The sequence below is a fragment of the Apiospora marii genome, assembly GCF_038362585.1.
Source record: "Apiospora marii strain CBS 49790 chromosome Unknown utg000006l_segment0_segment0, whole genome shotgun sequence".
Classification (NCBI taxonomy): Eukaryota; Fungi; Ascomycota; class Sordariomycetes; order Amphisphaeriales; family Apiosporaceae; genus Apiospora; species Apiospora marii.
Genome location: NW_027117378.1, coordinates 1,619,341 through 1,637,295, shown reverse-complemented (window position 1 = coordinate 1,637,295; position 17,955 = coordinate 1,619,341). Strand labels below are relative to the sequence as shown.

At 57.4% G+C, this 17,955-nt stretch overlaps 8 protein-coding genes across 8 annotated transcripts; 4 read left to right on the top strand and 4 right to left on the bottom strand.

Annotated features, from left to right (window-relative positions):
* Positions 1-2: 2 nt before the first annotated feature.
* PG985_010245 (lactam utilization protein lamB) lies at positions 3-833 on the bottom strand (the record flags this gene model as incomplete). Its single annotated transcript, XM_066830013.1, has 2 exons — positions 3-639; positions 712-833. 2 exons carry the CDS (start codon positions 831-833, stop codon positions 3-5), a joined length of 759 nt encoding a protein of 252 aa, XP_066682403.1.
* Positions 834-1,389: 556 nt separating this feature from the next.
* Positions 1,390-5,290, top strand: PG985_010244 (allophanate hydrolase subunit 2-domain-containing protein; the record flags this gene model as incomplete). Its single annotated transcript, XM_066830012.1, has 3 exons — positions 1,390-2,593; positions 2,646-4,994; positions 5,049-5,290. 3 exons carry the CDS (start codon positions 1,390-1,392, stop codon positions 5,288-5,290), a joined length of 3,795 nt encoding a protein of 1,264 aa, XP_066682402.1.
* Positions 5,291-5,919: 629 nt separating this feature from the next.
* PG985_010243 (uncharacterized protein) lies at positions 5,920-7,761 on the bottom strand (the record flags this gene model as incomplete). The annotated part of the gene is made up of 5 exons (XM_066830011.1): positions 5,920-6,800; positions 6,890-7,318; positions 7,375-7,414; positions 7,481-7,577; positions 7,637-7,761. The coding sequence occupies 5 exons, from the start codon at positions 7,759-7,761 to the stop codon at positions 5,920-5,922; spliced, it is 1,572 nt and encodes a 523-aa protein (XP_066682401.1).
* A 1,643-nt stretch (positions 7,762-9,404) lies between these two features.
* Positions 9,405-10,434, top strand: PG985_010242 (Ankyrin repeat-containing protein; the record flags this gene model as incomplete). Its single annotated transcript, XM_066830010.1, has 2 exons — positions 9,405-9,525; positions 9,611-10,434. The coding sequence occupies 2 exons, from the start codon at positions 9,405-9,407 to the stop codon at positions 10,432-10,434; spliced, it is 945 nt and encodes a 314-aa protein (XP_066682400.1).
* Positions 10,435-11,167: 733 nt separating this feature from the next.
* Positions 11,168-12,888, bottom strand: PG985_010241 (uncharacterized protein; the record flags this gene model as incomplete). The annotated part of the gene is made up of 4 exons (XM_066830009.1): positions 11,168-11,320; positions 11,373-12,273; positions 12,357-12,451; positions 12,478-12,888. 4 exons carry the CDS (start codon positions 12,886-12,888, stop codon positions 11,168-11,170), a joined length of 1,560 nt encoding a protein of 519 aa, XP_066682399.1.
* A 563-nt stretch (positions 12,889-13,451) lies between these two features.
* On the top strand, positions 13,452-14,684 carry PG985_010240 (3-oxo-Delta(4-5)-steroid 5-beta-reductase; the record flags this gene model as incomplete). The annotated part of the gene is made up of 1 exon (XM_066830008.1): positions 13,452-14,684. One exon carries the CDS (start codon positions 13,452-13,454, stop codon positions 14,682-14,684), a length of 1,233 nt encoding a protein of 410 aa, XP_066682398.1.
* Positions 14,685-14,973: 289 nt separating this feature from the next.
* On the bottom strand, positions 14,974-16,248 carry PG985_010239 (uncharacterized protein; the record flags this gene model as incomplete). The annotated part of the gene is made up of 2 exons (XM_066830007.1): positions 14,974-15,457; positions 15,545-16,248. 2 exons carry the CDS (start codon positions 16,246-16,248, stop codon positions 14,974-14,976), a joined length of 1,188 nt encoding a protein of 395 aa, XP_066682397.1.
* Positions 16,249-16,611: 363 nt separating this feature from the next.
* Positions 16,612-17,814, top strand: PG985_010238 (Demethylsterigmatocystin 6-O-methyltransferase; the record flags this gene model as incomplete). The annotated part of the gene is made up of 1 exon (XM_066830006.1): positions 16,612-17,814. The coding sequence occupies one exon, from the start codon at positions 16,612-16,614 to the stop codon at positions 17,812-17,814; it is 1,203 nt and encodes a 400-aa protein (XP_066682396.1).
* Between the last annotated feature and the right edge of the window lie 141 nt (positions 17,815-17,955).

Below are 17,955 nucleotides of genomic sequence, written 5' to 3'. Positions count from 1 at the left end.
GGCTAGAAGCCGTTGGCCTTATTATACTCGTCTACCACCTCCCGCGTCGCCGTCACAATATCGACGCAGCCAGGCGAGTCAGAGTGGCAGCAGACCGAGATAGCATAATCCTTTGTAGGCAACGGCACCACTTTGCCCGAAACTGACGATGTAACGGCCGAGTCCTCCAGCTGCTGCCGCACATGCCGCTTCACGTCCTCAACCTTCCAAGGCTTCTTCACCCGATCAATGACCAGCCGCCCCTCGTCGTCGTACTTGACATCGCCGTAAAACTCCGCCACGAACTCGAGCCCCATCTCCGCAGCCACAGTCTCCTGGCACGTCCCCGCGAGCCCGAACACTTTGACTCCTCGCGGAACCCCCGCGTACACGGCCCGGCACACCTCGGCGTCCCGGCACATCATCCCGTACAGGATCCCGTGGGGCTTGACGTGGTGCAGCTCCACCCCCCCAGCGTCGAGGAAACCCCGGAGGGCGCCGACTTGGTAGATGATGTTGGCGGTGTGCTCCTCGGGGCTGAGCTTCATCTCGCGGCGGCCGAAGCCCTGGACGTCGGGGAGGCCCGGGTGGGCGCCGATTTTGATGCCGCGTTCTTTGCACTGGCGCACGGCTTGTTGCATGTGGAGGGGGTCGCCGGCGCTGTTTCATTCGGGTCAGTTATTTTCAGTCCACTTGAGATGGGATGTCTTGTTCCGAGACCCTGGGACTTACTGGAAGCCACAGGCCACGTTGGCGTGGTCGATCATGGGAATGAGCAGCTCGTCGGGCCCGCAGCCGTAGTTGCCGTATCCTTCTCCCAGATCGACATTGATGTATGCTTTTCTTGGCGCCATGATGGGTGACCGTGACATGGAGAATCCTGGAGGGGTGCTCTTTTGGAAGAAGGTGAGTGAGATCGCTTGCCTCTCTTTAGTCTGTGGTTTCTGTCTTGGTCTAATGTGACGATATCGCAGCAAGTTGGAATAAGGTTACAATAGCTCGCCGTAATCTAGCTCCAAGGCAATCAGAGGTGACCTTTGGAGATTCTCCAAATCCTGCAACCCGTTTCGGCACATGTCGTCAATGCCAGTTGGCGTACCCCAATATTGAACCTTATCACGCGTATGGCTGCCTATCTCGGCTTGTATACAGGGTCTCCTTATCTTTTACCCCAACATTGTGCTTATCTTGCATGGACCAGCATCATATCCCACCGCCGATCCAGTGCAGATCCCCCGCAATCCCGTTGCACCGAAACGATATGTACAGAAACGGGCACTGGTGATCATGCGCGTCGCCGACGTGCGCGATGCATCGCTTATCTAGGCTGCATCCTTCCTGTGTTTCAATCGTGCGACGTAGTTTACTCGCCATTGCCACATACTTAATAAATAACGTGAAGAGAATAATATGGAGCATCTCAAGACAATACTCATCGCCAATCGTGGGGAGATCGCTGTCCGCACCATCAAAACCGCCAGGGAGCTAGGCGTGCGCACCGTCGCTATCTACACCGAGCCAGACTCGGCTTCGCAGCATGTCGCCGACGCGGACGAGGCGCATCTGCTGGACGGGCCCGCGACCCAGGCGTACCTAGACGGCGAACAAATCATCAAAGTCGCGCTTGCCGCGGGCGCCCAAGCCATCATCCCGGGCTATGGCTTTCTGTCGGAGAACGCCGGGTTTGCACGAGATGTGGCCGCCGCGGGGCTACACTTCGTCGGCCCTAGCCCGGAGAGCATCGAGCAGTTCGGCCTCAAACACACGGCGCGGACGCTAGCTACGCAAGCGGGGGTGCCCGTCGTCCCCGGAAGTAAAGGGCTGCTGCGTAACGCCGACGACGCCTGTCGCTTCGTAGCTGGGGAGCTCCCCGGCGGCTACCCAGTTATGCTGAAATCTACGGCCGGCGGCGGCGGTATGGGCTTGCAGACGTGCGCGAACGAGTCCGAGCTGCGGGCCGCGTTCGAGACGGTGCAGTCGCGCGGGGAAGCTCTGTTCCACGACTCCGGCGTGTTTCTCGAGAAGTATTTCCCAGCGGCGCATCACATCGAGGTGCAGGTCTTCGGCGACGGTCGCGGTCGGGTGGCGGCGCTCGGGGAGCGCGAGTGCAGTATCCAGCGGCGGCACCAGAAGGTCATCGAAGAGTGTCCGAGCCCCTTTGTGGCGCAGAGGAAGCCGGAGCTAAGGCGGAGTCTGGCTGCGGCCGCCGTGGCTCTGGCTGAGTCGGTGCAGTACGCCAGCGCGGGCACGCTGGAGTTTCTGGTTGATGATTCGACGGGAGACTTTTTCTTCCTAGAGACGAATACGCGGCTGCAGGTAGAGCATGGAGTGACCGAGATGGTGTACGGAGCCGACCTCGTCGCGTTGATGCTTCGGCAAGCAGATGCCGTCCTTGGCGGTCGAGGGGGTTTGTCTTCCGAGGAGATGGATGGACTGGCAGAGGCAGGGAAAGAGCCAAAGGGCCATGCTCTTGAGGTCCGGGTCTATGCCGAAAACCCTGCCAAAGGATACGCTCCGTCCCCGGGTCTGCTCCAGAAAGTAGAGTGGCATCAGCTTCTGGGGACGCGGCTGGACACTTGGGTACGAGCCGGTATAACGGTCAGCCCACATTACGGTAAGCGAATGCCATTCTTGGTGTACAACAGAGAGCTGATGTGAACCCACAGACCCGTTATTGGCCAAAATTATCCACCATAGCCCAACGCGGCGGAAAGCCTTGGTGGGTCTTCAAGAGGTCCTGTCTAAGACTGTCATTTGCGGACCACCAACAAATTTGGACTTCTTGCAGGCGGTGCTGCTTGACCCGAAGGTACAGGCGGGCGAGACGATAACGCAGTTTCTCTCGACTTTCGACTTCCGCCCGGCCGCAATTGATGTCCTGGCCGGTGGGGCGTATACCCTGGTGCAAGACCACCCGGGTCGGCCGACCATCGGAAAGGGGTTCGGTCACGGGGGTCCCATGGACCCGGTAGCTTTTCAGCTATCCAATGCGTTGGTCGGAAATCCCCTCGGAGTAGAGGGCCTTGAAATAACCCTGTCTGGTCCCGATCTCCTGTTCTTGGGCGACGCCATTGTGGCGCTCGCCGGCGCAGCCATGTCAGCGACCCTAGACGGCGATGATTTCCCAATGTGGACCAGAGTCAAGATATCTGCCGGACAGCGCCTCACGATCGGGAAGACGCTGTCGGGGGCTGGGTGCAGATCGTACTTGGCAGTGTATGGGGGTTTCCTCAACGTGGCCGAGTGGTTCGGCTCTAAAGCAACAGTGCCGATGACCTTGGTTGGCGGGTACCAAGGTCGGCCCATCCGCGCCGGTGATCTCTTGAAGATCGTCGACCAAATCCCTTCCGAGCTGGCCGAACACGCTTCTGGTGCCTCGGTGTCCGTCCCGGCAGACCTGGTGCCCAACTACGCCCACGACTGCTGGGAGCTTCAGGTCATGCACGGACCCTATTCCGAAGACTACCTGGCCCCGGAGGACTTTGATATGTTCTACAGCACCGCCTGGGAAATATCGCACAATGCCGCTCGCGGTGGCATACGGCTCATCGGGCCGCGGCCGAAGTGGGCACGGACTGACGGCGGCGACGGTGGTGCTCACCCGAGCAATGTCATCGAGTATGGCTACCCCATGGGCGGTATCAACTTTACCGGCGACGAGCCCGTTCTGCTTCCGAACGACTGTCCGGACTTCGGCGGATTTGTATGCCCATTTACTGTGATCAAGGCGGACTACTGGAAGGTTGGACAACTTCGGTCTGGTGACAAGGTCAGGTTTCGACCCGTGTCATTGGACGAGGCGCTCAGTGCACGCAGGGCTCAGGAGGAGTTCGTCGCGGCAGTCGCGAAGCGCCTGGAGGTTCCGGGTGGCGAGTCTGACGGTAGCGATCTAGGCGCCGTTGTAAGACCGCTGGAGAATGGTGTACTCCACAGTTCCATGGGAGACAAGCCGGAGCCTGCCCTCCTGATGGTCCTGGAAGAGACAGAAACCCGCCCGCGCGTCTCGTACCGTCAAGGCGGCGATGACTACCTCCTCGTCGATTACGGGCATGGCAGCTTCGACATCAACCACAAGTGCCGCACCACAGCGCTCAAACGCAAGCTCGAAGCCGGGACGGGCGCCATCCGCTTCTCCGCGACGGGCGAGGGGATCTACAACACGGTCTGCATCGGCAACTCCATGATGATCTACTACAACGGCCTCGCCGTGCCGCGCGCAGGGCTCCTGGAGTACCTCGTGTCACTGGAGGCCGACCTGGGCGACCTCCGCTCCGCGCACGTGCCGAGCCGCCGCTTCACGTTGCCCCTGACTTTCACGCACCCCAAGCTGGCCGAGTGCACGGAGCGCTACATGGCGAACCAGCGGCCTTACGCCAGTTACCTGCCCGATACGTTCCGGTTCGTCGCGGAGAATAACGGACTCACCTGCGCCGAGTTCCGGAAACTGTGGCTCGAGGCGGAGTTCGTGTGCGTGGGTGTCGGGTTCTTCATGGCGCTGCCGGAATGCCTGCCCGCGGATCCCCGGCATAGGCTCAATGCGCCCAAGATGAACCCGAGCCGTACCTGGACGCCTGAGGGGACGATCTCGTGGGGCGGATCATGTCTCGCAATCTACCCGGTTGAGTCGCCCGGGGGATACATGATGGCGGGGCTGACGATCCCCGGGGTCGATACGCTGGGCTACAAGGAGGGTTTCTCGCAGGAGCGGCCCTGGATGTTCGAGGATATGGATGTCATCACCTTCGAGGAGGTCGACGAGCGCGAGTATGACCGGCAGATGGCCCTTTTCAAGTCGGGGCGGTACCGGTACAAGGTCGAGGAGGACGCCACCTTCGACATGAAAGCGCACAACGAGCTCCTGGACCACACACGGGACGAGGTCGCGGTCATGAGGAGGCGGCAGAAGGAGTGCGCCGACAGGATGGTGCGGTTGGAGAAGGAATTGCTGGCCAAGTGGGACGAGGAGAAACAGGCCAAGGGTATTTCGGTGGACAACGTCGAGGCGCTTCTGAATGGTGAGTTTCAAGAAGGTGTTAGACCTGCATGAGGAGTGTTCTAACAAGTAACAGACCCTGAAATCGAAGTGATCGAAGCCCCCGTCAACGCCAATGTGTGGAAGGTCTTGGCACAGGAGGGACAGGTGCTAGAGAAAGGACAAGCTATTGCCATACTCGAGGCCATGAAGATGGAGATCAATGTCACAGTCGATGGCAGACTTGCCGGGTCCACGGTCGAGAAGGTGCTTGTTTCCCCCAACGACATCGTGCAGAGCGGAAAGCGTTTGGTGCTTGTCAGAACTGCGAGCAACTGAGACTCTTGCAATGATATCACGATATTTTGCGGCAGACAAGAACCTCTGGTTAGGGAGCATTCCATACATGCTTAGTCATATCCATCTGTGGGCTTGTCTTGTCAAGCCAGGTCAAGTGAAGAAAGCATGAATCTACTATCTCCGAGAAATTTATATATCGATGCGTAGTTCGTTTTCAGGTGATATAGTCTGCATCCTATCATCACAGATTTCTGGTGCATAAGTTCTGTACTATTGGGTTCGGAGTTGGTGGTATGCGGAGTTCGGAGTTGCTGGTACAGAGCTCGGAGTTCAGGGTACACGGATCTCGGAGCTCCTGGTTGTCGGAGTTGAGGATACAATGGGTGCCCACTTATTTGAAAGTTAATTGCCCCTTTTTGTTCCCAAGGGTAGCTTATTCTCACTTCCAGTCTAATACAATTGGATTTGAGTTGCATTAAATACAAAAGCAAAAGTTTAGGTAATGTCATCTAGACTTGTTATCCAAATAGCTTTTCAATACGCGAGGTCTTTGCAGAATCTTCTTATTGTACGCAGCCGCAGTGATGGACAAAAGGGAAATAAAATCGCCAATGTTGTTGAAACCGTCCAAGGTACCCACCCCTCTTTGCTCAGTCGTTGTCTGTGTCTCAGGCGTAGGCAACCAGCCCAAGATTACCACGCTCCAGTCGCGCCGTCAGCCCGTCAATCTTCCGGTTGTGGAAGTCCTCGAGCCCGCCCATGGGGAGGATGGAGTGCATCGTCTTCATCCGCTGCAGCGCCGCCGTGTCCTCGGGCGACAGCTGCCCGAGCAGATCCGCCTGCGCGGCCGTGCCGTTCGCCTCCACGATGTTGGTCAGCTTGCCCTGCAGCTCCGTGTCGTGCAGGTCGTTGAGGGCATGGAGGCACATGTCGATGGTATCGGTGATGGACTCCTGCTTCCCCTTCCCCTCGGGCGCCGTCTCCTCGTCGGCCGCGCCCTGGATGACGGGCCGCAACACGTTGAAGGCCCGGTCGAAGCCGTCCTCGTCCAGGTCCGACAGGATCGGCTTCTCCTGCATGCGGATCTGCTTGAGGGCGGCCATGACGACGACCAGGAACAGGGTGTAGCCCTCGTCGACCTTTTTGGCGAACCACTTGGCCGCGGCGGGCTCGTCGCAGTCGCCCCGCAGGCGGGCGTTGATGGACGTCGCCGCCGCCAGGGCGCTCGACAGGGCCAGGTGGTGGCCCGACGAGAAGAAGGGGTCGATGAAGCACCCGGCGTCGCCCACGATGCGGAAGTTGGGGCCGGCGTACGCGGTGGCGCTGTAGGAGTAGTCGGCGGCCTGCCGGACGCCCGACGCCAGCTTGGCCGGGGCCAGGTACGAGGATATCGTCGGACAGAGCGCCACCAGACTCGCCAGGGTCTCGGTCTCGGTCATCCCCTCCGGGAGGGCCTTCTTCTTGGCTTGGAAGATGTCCTTTCGGACTACGGCGCCGATGGATACCGTGCCGTTGTGGAGAGGCAGCATCCATACCCAACCGGATCCGTCTTTTTGTATACACGATTGCTTGGTTAGCGGAACGCATAGAAGACTCTACTACTGCCTGTCATAAATGCCATGAAAGTCGTCGACTCACCTCTCATCCCTTCGGATATGGGCTGGTTTTCCCGGTCAGTTCCCGGGCTCGGCGGGATATTGCCGCTGTAATAGCCCCACATGGCGATGTTCTTGAAGCTTTCGTTGAACTTGCGGTTCTTGAGGTACTTGGTCGAAATGATGCCCGCCCGGCCCGTGGCATCCACGATGTAGTCGAACGATATGGTGCCGGAGCGGCCGTCTTTCGTGGCCCAGTTTGCCGACACGGGCTTTCCGGGGTTGGCCAGCTTGTTTTCGCCCGAGAACTCATCGTGTTGGTACGGCTCGAAGTTGACCGACTTCAACGAGACGTTCTCGAAGGTCTTGGCGCCGCTCTTGCCGGCGTGCCGGAACAGGATCTCGTCCGACTCGGATCTGACCACGTTCCAGGAATAGCCATGGGGGCCGTTGGCCCGGATGAAATCGGTGTCTGCGGTGTTCGTCCTTTTAGAATTGCATGGATCCACGTGGCTAAGGGGCACTTACATCCGGCACTCTTTGCATTGAGCTTGAAGAATGCACCAAGCTGATTTCGGAGGTTGGCTTATGAGGACTGACAAACAGGGATGTGTGCGCTTCAGGGCTCACTCACCTTCTTTTGGAAGCCATGTTGCTCGAAAGCGTCCTCGAGATCGATAAAACGCAGCAAGTACCTCATGGACGGCAGCAGACTCTCGCCAATGTGGTATCTGCCGGCGGCTATTGGTTAGGTAGGTAAGTCTATATGACCTGGTACGTGGATACATACCGAGGGTGACTATCTGCTTCAAGCAAGACGACATCAACGCCTTCCCGCGCGAGGGCAGCGGCGGTATAGGAGCCTCCAGGGCCACCGCCCGCTACGAGTACAGTACAGGATTGAGGAATAGACATTTTGTTTTCGAGTGATATGACGAGATCAGTATGTGCTACTAAGTGTTTCAGATGCAATCGGGTCATGTGCTACACCAGTTCAGACTATTGCGGAGGTGACGTTCTTATTGAGCCACTGCCAGAGCGTTGAGTGACATCACGAGGGATGAAATCCAGACAACAGTAGTCGGGAAATGCATCAGTCAGCATTATGGATTATTGTGCTTACTTACCTAGGATTATTTCTGCTTACTTCGAACGAAGTGTTTGGTTTCGAAGATTACGATACAGTAACTGTATTATAACAAATCTGTCTTGGTCTGTGCGGGCTTGCTATTGGTCTTCGTCTTTTACACCACAGTCCAAATGCACCAAACACGAGAAGGATGGCAGGACAGTCATCACCCCACGAATCAGCGTCCAGGTTGGGGGACCGGACACCCTCGGTGGTGCATCAGGATCCGCATCCCGTAGTCCCGTTACACGACAGCTCCAGCTACTGCACGCCCATTGCCTGTCTCGGGCCTAGTTGTCTCTCGGCCGGTCGGCGCCTGCTCAGCACTTAATCTAAACGGGGGCATGATCGACGCACGGGGCTTGCACACGGCTGACGCCCAGGAACCGCCGTGCCACAGGAGCCAAGCATTGCCGCGAGGAGGGGAAGGCCTGAAGGAAGGGACGCTAACCCACTCGAATCTGACAACGGACTCGGCATCGCGCCACTGATGCGCCATCTGGCACGGGCGGGCGGATGTCCCGTGTCATGCCGAGCTATGTGACAGCACAACAACCAGCGATAGCCGTCGCGGCAAGGTGGATCCACGCTGTGTCATACGGAATGCGCATGCATACACCAAGTATCACCCCCTTCCCTCCCTCCATTGCATTTTTCCCTCGTCCCATCTTATCTAACATCCCGCGCAATTGCCACGTCTTATGTTTTACGCTGGCCCTCATACGGAACGGAACGCTCGGGTTGGCCAGGATTCACCTGCCGTCAGCAATACAAGTATGAGTAAGACAAAGCCGCGGGCCAATCAGCGACCGCGATTGGCGAGGGGGTGCTGCTGTGGTGACGAATACCAGGTGTTTGTTTCTGGCATGTTTGGATCGTCTCGACCCTGCGCATGGCTGACCGGGTCGAAATGGAGGGCATTGAACCAGAGTTGGGCCAAAGTTAAAGCGGGCAAAACTCGCAACCTGTTTCCCGTGCTATAGGCGGTCGTGACCTGATATAGCCGTTTTGGGGCATCAAAGCGATTCGCGGGCTCTAGGATTAGTGTTTTTCCCGGCATATTACCGACCAGATATGCGATAGTGTCTTGGTGGCGTCATAGTCCTCTTGGGAGCGTGGCCGGTGTTGTGACTTTTGCGACACCCCGCAGCGTTCCAAACCTGCGTGGGAGGTCCTATATTAGAATCATAAACCTTGTCCGGTATCTTCGTCTGGTTTGTTATACGATACGAGCAGCCCCTTCGTCGGGTATATCCTCCTCGACGGGCTCGCTTTTGTGGCCTTCCAGCAGGCAACGGCCCAAAGGTTATCAACCGTATGTCAACCAGGTCGTTTCACAATCATTACATCTCTTTCGTGGTATTCCAAATCTTTCTACGGTTACGTAGCGGTGCTTGGCATACCTTTGCTCTCCCTCTTTGTTATCATAATGTTATGTGCTTCCTGCGGGTTCCCAACCTCGACAGAAGAATCCAGCTCCGCGCGGGAGAAGGAGTCGGCGGCCAACCGCCGGCGCGAGCAGAATCGGCGGGCACAGCAGCGTTTCCGGCGTAAGTCACAACGGACCCTTTATCCCACCTCCTGCTACCAAAGGAGACACTACTGACTTTTTCCCTCTTCGCTTTGATGTTGCAGAGAAACATCGTCAGAGAAAGTCTGTCCCGGAGCAAGACAATTCCAATGCTCAACCCAACAGCAACTCGGATGTACCGGACGAAGGCAGCCCCAGAACTACGGGCGCCTTGACGCCACCCAGTACCATGTACCCCAGTCGCCGGCCATCCTCGATAGGCCAAGACGAAGAGAACAGACCGGATGCGGTCATCGATTGGGATCTGTTCCTGGACCCCAACGAAAGCAGCGGGTTCGGGTTGGGCAAGGGCAGCATGGATGACTTCTGGACAACTGCACTGAAGGACACGGCTTCGCTTGGTGACGCCACCACGGTTGCTGTCCCTCCCTCTGTGGCGGAAGAGTGCCGAGGACACCATCCACACACAACAACGAACCCCAGCGACCCTGTTAAGAACACCGACCACGGCGGCAAGGCACAGGGAGGGCAAACGGTGCTGCATAGAGCCGTACAGACAGGGAACAGCAAGGTGGTCCGGCTGCTTCTCGAGCACAACGCCGAGTGCAACTCGAAAGACCACCTGGGCCTGACGCCTCTTCTGTACGCGATCGTGGGCGGCCACGAAGACGTAGTCGAGCTGTTGCTGTCGCACGGGGCCGGGATAGGCCATGTCGACAACGCCCACGGGTCGGCCCTGCACTGGGCCGTGATGCACGATCGCCCCCGGATCCTGAAGCGGCTCTTGAAGGCCTGCGTCGGGGACCTGTCGTTGCTGAACCGGCAGAATAAAGACGGGGAGACGCCGCTGTCCGTCTCGGTGAGCGCGGGAAGCGAGGTCGCGGTCAAGTTGCTGTTGGAGTCGGGGGCCACGGTCAACGTAGAGTGAGTGAGTGAGTGAGTATACTAGTACTCCGCATCCACATAATTAGAACCTAGAACGGGAATTCAGGGGGGTTTGGCGCCAGTAACCAAGAAGATGAGAAACTGGGAGGGGCTTAGAGTGGAGAGAATGCGCATAGAAATAAGTGGGAGAACGAGAAAGAAACCCGTATTCGTATTCTGTGTTACAAGTACGCAAGGCTCTCTAGTGACTCAGCAAGCAGAACTAGTTTCAGTGATCATGATTTCTTTATTCTCCCGACAAGCTGCAACTGATCAACGAACCATTATAGATATTCCTACACCCCTATCGATTTATCCGTGAAATTAAGGAGGGCTTGCGTGCCGGGAGCCGTAGGGGATATCAAGTTATGGTGTAAGCAACGCAGTGATAAGCCGTATCACTCGCCCTTCTTTCCGCGGATTCCGGTGTGACCCGACCAAAAAGAACTCAGGGTCGACTTCGCGAATAATTTCCTGGCAAAGAACACAGATTGTTCTTCGTCTCTAACAATGGGAAATAGATACATAATAGTCTTGGGTTTGTATATACATTGGTTCAAGCGGATTGAACGATAATTTGTTTTTAAAAAACTCTGAAGTCATCTGTTATCCCGGCCAACCTGTTGTCGGCTCCAACCCCTGAACTACTTCGTCTCGCCCAGCTAGTTCATCACCCGAACAGATGGGCACCCGAAAGAGAAGACATGCAATGCATTATGCTGGTTTCAAAAGCAGGCTCATAGACCCCTTACCTTGACCTTGACCTTAACACCGCTCTGCTTGTTGAAAAAGTAGTCATGTGTCGTCCAATCTTTACTGGAGTCCACCAGTTCGAAATCAAACTTGCGGATCATCAGTGGTACGAACTTGTATATCTCGCTAAGAGCAATCTGCAAAACTGTTAGTGCCCATCTTCACCCTTGCGGTTCGAATATAACTCACCTGCTTCCCAATGCAGGTCCTAGTACCGGCCCCAAACACCAGGTCGTTACACCGGTTCATGATGGGGTCGGTGCGCTCGATCCACCGCTCGGGTCGAAAAGTATCGGCATCCGGGCCGTACACGCCCTCGTCCCGTCCAACGACGGCCGGGTTGATGCCCACTTTGTATCCGGGCGGGATGTGCATCCCTGCCAGTTCGATGCCGCCCTGGCCCACGACCCGAGGCATGGTGAAGCCCACCCCAGAGTGTAGCCGCAGGGCCTCTTTGATGGTGGCTTTGACGAGTGGGAGCTGCATCACTTCCGAGTAGCTGGGATATTCGGATAGCTGTCCGCTTTCCGCGGCCTGGTCAACCTCTTTTCGAACTTGCGCATATGCAGCACGATCCTTGGCTAGGTAATAGAAAACAGCTTGTATCTCTATCATGGTGGCATCTGCACCAGCTGTCCTGAAACAAGTAAACGTGTCAGTGCAATGATAAGTGAGTAATAATAGAATGCGAGCATCAACGTACAGAGCAGCAAAGGCCTCGTTCTTGACGTCCTCGACACCAAAGTCCACATCACTTCCTTTGGAATGGACAATGGCGAGCAGATTATGCAAAAGATCCTTCCTATCTCGCGTCCCGGATGACGCGGCAGCAGCAGAGGCCCTTTCGTCCACGCTCGTGCGCGCCGTTTCGATGATGCGGTTCATCCCTTTCAGCCCCTTGCGCGCGGTGGAGCTGAGCATGAACAAGCTCATGATCAGCCCGCGGGCCAGCGGCGTGGACACCGCGGCCGTGGTCATCACCGGCAGCATGAACTCGAGCGACTCGAGGAAGGCGCCCTGGTCGCCTCGGTTCTCAATGAAGCCGAGCGAGCGCCCGAAGAAGAGCTCGGCGATGAGATCGTAGGCATACCTAGCGGGTGCATCTTATTGTTAACACTCATGTCACAGCCAATAGACTTTGCTTATATATAGAAGAGACATTGTAAGACTCACCAGAGAAACCACTCTCCGAGATCAACCGCCTGGTCAGGTCTGGTACGCTCAATCAGGCGCTTGACGAAAAAGCGGCTGCAGTCGTCAATGTACGGCTCCAGAGTCAAGACCGTCGACATACTATACACGCCGCTGACAATGCGCCTGCGCTCGGCGTGCAGTCGCTCGTCGACGATGGCGAACCCATTGGGATACTGGAGAAGGCGCCGGCGTCCCAGATGTGGTAGAAGTCCGACTTGTTCAGGGACGCCGTCGTGCTGTAGATCTTGCGGATGGCGTCGGGGTCCGCGCAGGCGACCTCGTCCGGCGCGATGCGCACGAGCGGCCCGTACCGCTTATGCAGCGCCCGCTGCACCACGTCCAGGTCCCCCCGCCAGGCGGCGTGCGTCAGCCATAGACGGGTGATGGACGGCCAGAAGGGACCGGGGACTTTGTGGAGGGGGTGCAGGGTCCGGCTGTAGATGCACCACAGGAGGGTGTAGCCAATGGCGGCGAGTGCGCCGGTCCCTAGGACGAAGGTGAGTGTCATCATTGTCGATGTGTGTAGTTTCGAACCTTTGGGATTTGGGTTAGGGTTGGTGGTGTAACTCGGGTCTCATCAGCATAAACATTTCCCCTGGATCAAGTCGCATCCAGGGGAGAATCACGATTGTCTGTTTTGTAATTATGCATAATTTGGGGGGTAATCCGGGGCGTCATTGCCCGTGTTTTGCAAACGACTTACCTACATACTGACAACCGTACTGCAAGCAATTGATTACACCAGTGATTATTCAATGCCAGGTCCATGAGGTTAGGCGACCTATGGCGCTAGCCATTTGGTTGATTAGCATGGCTTACAGCGACTTGCATTTCACTGTAACCGCTAAGTACAGTGGGATAATGACCTGCCATCTAAGCGCTAATAAGCCTACATTCGACACTGGCAATCAAGTAAGCTTTCTTGATGACAGCCAAGCTGCACCGCTTCCAGCAGCCCAGTTAAACAAAAGCCACAGTATGCGGCCCGCGGGCGGCCTGAGACATGTCTCAATCTATACCGAATGATTGGTATTCCTTTCGTAGTAATTGATTGGTAGCTAGTAAATGGCTTGCATGCAGAGCACGCCACCAGATTCGCGGCACGACGGCATGACGAAGACCGCCTTCATCACCGGTGCCAATGGCATCAGCGGCAGCGCTCTGGTGGAGCACCTGTGCAACACCACCACCCCCGACGACTGGTCCTCCATCATCGTCACGTCGCGGAGTGCATTCAAGCCGCCTCCCACCGTCACAGATCCTCGCATCACATTCGTCGCCCTCGATTTCCTGCACGATGTCCCGTCACTGGTGAAACAGATGCAGGAGGTCTGCCGCCCCGTCACCCACGCCTATTTCTGTTCTTACCTGCACAAAGATGACTTCTCCGAGGCGTACGCCGCCAACACGGCCCTATTTGAGCATTTCCTGGTGGCGCTCGACCAGACCGCCCCCCATCTGCAGAACGTCACGCTGCAGACGGGAGGCAAATACTACAATCTGCACGTCGAGCCTGTGCCCTCGCCTGCACGGGAAAATGACCCGCGCCGGCACGGGCCGCTCCAGAACTTCTATTTTCCGCAGGAGGGCCTACTGGCCCAGATGTCGCAGCGCAGTGGGGGTTACAGCGGCAGCGTCAGTAGCCATGACGACAAGGCCAAGCCTGCCAGGTGGTCGTGGAATGTGGTGCGGCCGCAGGCCATCATCGGCGCCAACGCGCAGCCCCTGGGCCTGAACATGGGCCTGACCATGGCCGTCTACTTCCTGATCTGCCGCGAGCTCGGGACCGAGGCCCCCATGCCGACGAACCGGCGTTACTGGGAGGGCGCCGACGACGCGACGTACGCGCCCCTGATTGCGGACCTGGCCGCCTTCGTCTCGACGCGTCGGGAGTGCGCCAACGAGGCCTTCAACGTCGCCAACGGCGACGCCTTCTGCTGGCGCGACATGTGGCCACGGATCGCGGCCAGCCTCGGTGCCCGGGCGGACTCAGAGCAGGGCTTCGAGAAGCCGGCGCCGGATGAAGGTGGCGAGCTGCAGCTTGACGGCTGGGGCTTTGGGGAGTGGTGTCGCGACAAGCGAGCGGTGTGGGATGAGTTGTGCGAGCGGCAGGGTCTCCCGGGGGCTAAGACTACATTCGATCTCGCCGGTTGGGAAATTGGGGACTTTCTATTTCGAAGGACATGGAGCGCGACGCTGAGCGTGGACAAGGCGCGCCGGTACGGTTGGACGGGTCACATTGACTCTTATGAAGCGTTCACCAGGACGTTTGACAAGTTTCGGGAGCTCGGGCTGATACCTAGGTAGTTCTAAAAAAGGCAGATACGTCTTCTGAAATCAATCAGACCATATTCCATACAAACCCATGAACAAGTCCCCGGAATTGACCGATTTACTATCAAGACTGCATTTTCAGCTTTGCGAATGATGGCGCTTTCTCACAGCGCGAACAACAATGATCTGCCCCTGAAACCAGTAACTTGAACAACCAGGCAACCACACGCTACCAAACACTAACAGTAGAGTCGCGATAAAAATGTACATCTCATTTCTACATGATATACGAGAACAATCTAAGGTCCCAAACATACCGCCCCTAGTTTCTCTTGAGCCGGGCCTCCATGATCGACCACTCCCGCGGCGTGCTCCAATTCCCCACCACCTCGAGCCCAACCCTCTCCAACAGCGCCGCCTGCTCCGCCACGGACCTCTGCGCGCCCCCGACCGACGCTAGCATGCTCAGATCGAACCGCGTGACGTCCTTGCCCGGGTGCATGTCCGTCGCGAGCGCCTCGTGCACCAGCAGCCGCGACTCGGGCCCCATGGCCGCGGCGAAGCGCGCGAGGAACTTGGCGGCGACGTGGTCCGCGTGGTTGTGGATGACGCCGCGCAGGTAGTAGACCCTCGCGTTCCGCACCGGTTGCGGGTCCGCCATGTCGTGGTCCATGATCTCGACGTCGGGCAGCGAGCCCGCGGCGATCTTGCGCGTGACTTGGGGCAGGTCTTGCAGAATGACGCGGCCCCTTGACGGTGGGAAGGCGGCGCGGACTCGCTTGGCTTGGTGGCCGAGACCGCCGCCGCTGTGTGAATTAAAGACACTGTCAGCTTGGCTTTATTCCATTTGGTAGTTGTTTTCTTTCACTCGAGGGAGTTGGGAAAAGACCTACATGTCGACGAAGATGATGTCGTTCGCCTTGGAGTTGGCGAAGGCCTTGTCGAAGTCGTAGAAGCTCACAAAGTCTTCTTCCTGGGTAGTACGAGGTACTGCCATGTAATCGTTGAAGTACTTGCTCAGACTCGGGTCCTTGGACATGCTCTCCCAGAACGTTTCGATAGTGTTGGCCCCGACCTGCCAACCACAATGGCTCGCGTCAGGCAGGATATTGTAGTCGTTGGCGCGAAGCCAAGCCGGGAGGCCGAAATACGAGGGCATTAAGCCAATTTGCGTCATGACGTTGCCCTTCCGGTAGGGTTGCGTGTAGTCCCTGGTGATGGCGTTGGCCGCATACTGGCCCAGGGACACTTGATCGACCATGTAATGCGCATCCAGCAGACGCAGGATGCGGGCTACCAAGGCTGGATCGGCATGCAGTGCTGTGGCGATGTCGACGATGCCGAGGGGCCCCGGGTGCTGGGCCAGGACGTCGAAGATGCCCATCTCGCAGGCCACGCCGGCGCCGAAGAGCTCGAGGGGCGCCCACGTCTGCGCCTCGGCGAAGGTCATGGGGGTATGGAGCTGGTGCACCGTCTTTTCGGCCACGCGCAGAGCTCGGATGCGGACTTTTTCATCCACGGTGCCAGAAGCGAATGTGGGAGGGACTCGGCTGCAGAGGGCCTCGAAGTCCCGGACCCATTCCTCGGTGGTAGACATGGTAATAATACAATGGAATACAATTTGATGCGATGCTGGTTGTTTGAGCAAGAGGTGATACACGGAAGCTCAATGTTCTATATACACTGTACGCCAGGAAGCTGCACTCGTTCAGGGGTTATGCACTTATCAAGGTATTACACCCCTATTTGGAGATAGTTGGGTCTGCTTACATGCATATTGTGACCATTACAAGCCGTGACAGGCGGCTTACACAGCTGACCAGATGGAGTGAGCATCCATTACATCGCAACCAGAACGAATGCGCCTCTATAGTCTTTGATATTCGAAAAGGGGTCCGCCCTGCGTTATCCTCATTCTCTTGCCATACACACTCTAATTAATCCAATTATACTATTCGCCATGGCGGCTGATCAGCTATTTCAAATCCAAGCCCTTGCGGCAAAGATTGCCGACATGAGCAAAGACTTCAAGGGCTCTTCCGAACAGTTCTGCGTTGACAGCCAGCCATTCTTGAAAAAGTCAGAGGAACTGGTCAACCTTGTGCAGTCGCCTGCAGAGCACGCCACGGACATGATCCTCCGAACCATGGAAACGGCTGTCATCAGGACGCTTCTATCGTTAAACGTTCTGCAAAAGATTCCGGCCGTTGGCTCTATCTCTCTCCAAGACCTTGCAGTGGCCACCGAAACCCAACCATCCCTGCTCGAGCGTCTCCTGAGAGTGGTAACCAGAACCGGCTTTCTCGTCCGTGAGGATGGTGGCGCATACCGCCACACGCAAACGTCCTTGGCGTATGCGGGGCCGATTGGTGCCCTTTTCTCGCCCTGCTACGATGAGGGGATTAGGGCTCTGGTTCAGCTGCCCGAGTACTTGTCCGAGAGGGCGAAGGAAGAGGCGCAAAACGCCAAGTACAGCCCCTTTACGTGGAATGAAGGCCAAGAGGGCAAGGCCACCTTCGAGATTCTCTCCAACATGCCGGCGAGAACCGAAGGCATACACACTCTAGCCTCCAACGTCCAGCACCTACGGCCCTACACGGGCTTCTATGACTTCGCCAAGCTGGTGTCTTCCGAAGATGACCGCGACCGGCCCGTCTTCGTAGACGTGGGCGGGGGCAACGGCCACGTCATCAAAGAAGTCCTGCAAGCCGTCCCGCAGATCCGGCCCGAGCAGTGCGTCCTAGAAGACCGCGCCGAGACCCTAGCGCTGGCCCAGACGACGGGCCTACTACCGGCCGGCGTGCGGCTCCTGGAGCACGACTACCTCACGCGCCAGCCCGTGACGGGCGCCCGGGCCTACCACCTCCGCGCCGTCGCGTACAACCTGGGCGACGCCGAGCTCGTGCAGCTGCTGCGGCAGATCGTGCCGGCCATGGCGCCCGACTCCAAGGTGCTGATCGCCGAGAACATCCTGGCGGACGACGGCGCGGGGACGGCGTTCAGCACCGTGACCGACATGATCATGCTGTGCATCGGCGGCAAGGAGCGGACGGAGCGCGGGTTTCGCGAGGTCCTCGATCGGGCTGGGTTGACGGTCGATGGGGTGCATCGGGCTCCTGGATTGGAGTTTGGGATCGTGGAGGCGAGCTTGAAGAAGCTGTGAGTTTTCAGGACAGGGTGAGGGTACAGAAATGGGTCTATGATGACCGTTGCTCCCAAGCCCACGAAATATACGCACTGAAACGAAAGAGAATGGTTCCAGGGCCTGGATTCGGGAAGCGCGGGATCCCACACTGCTGTAAGG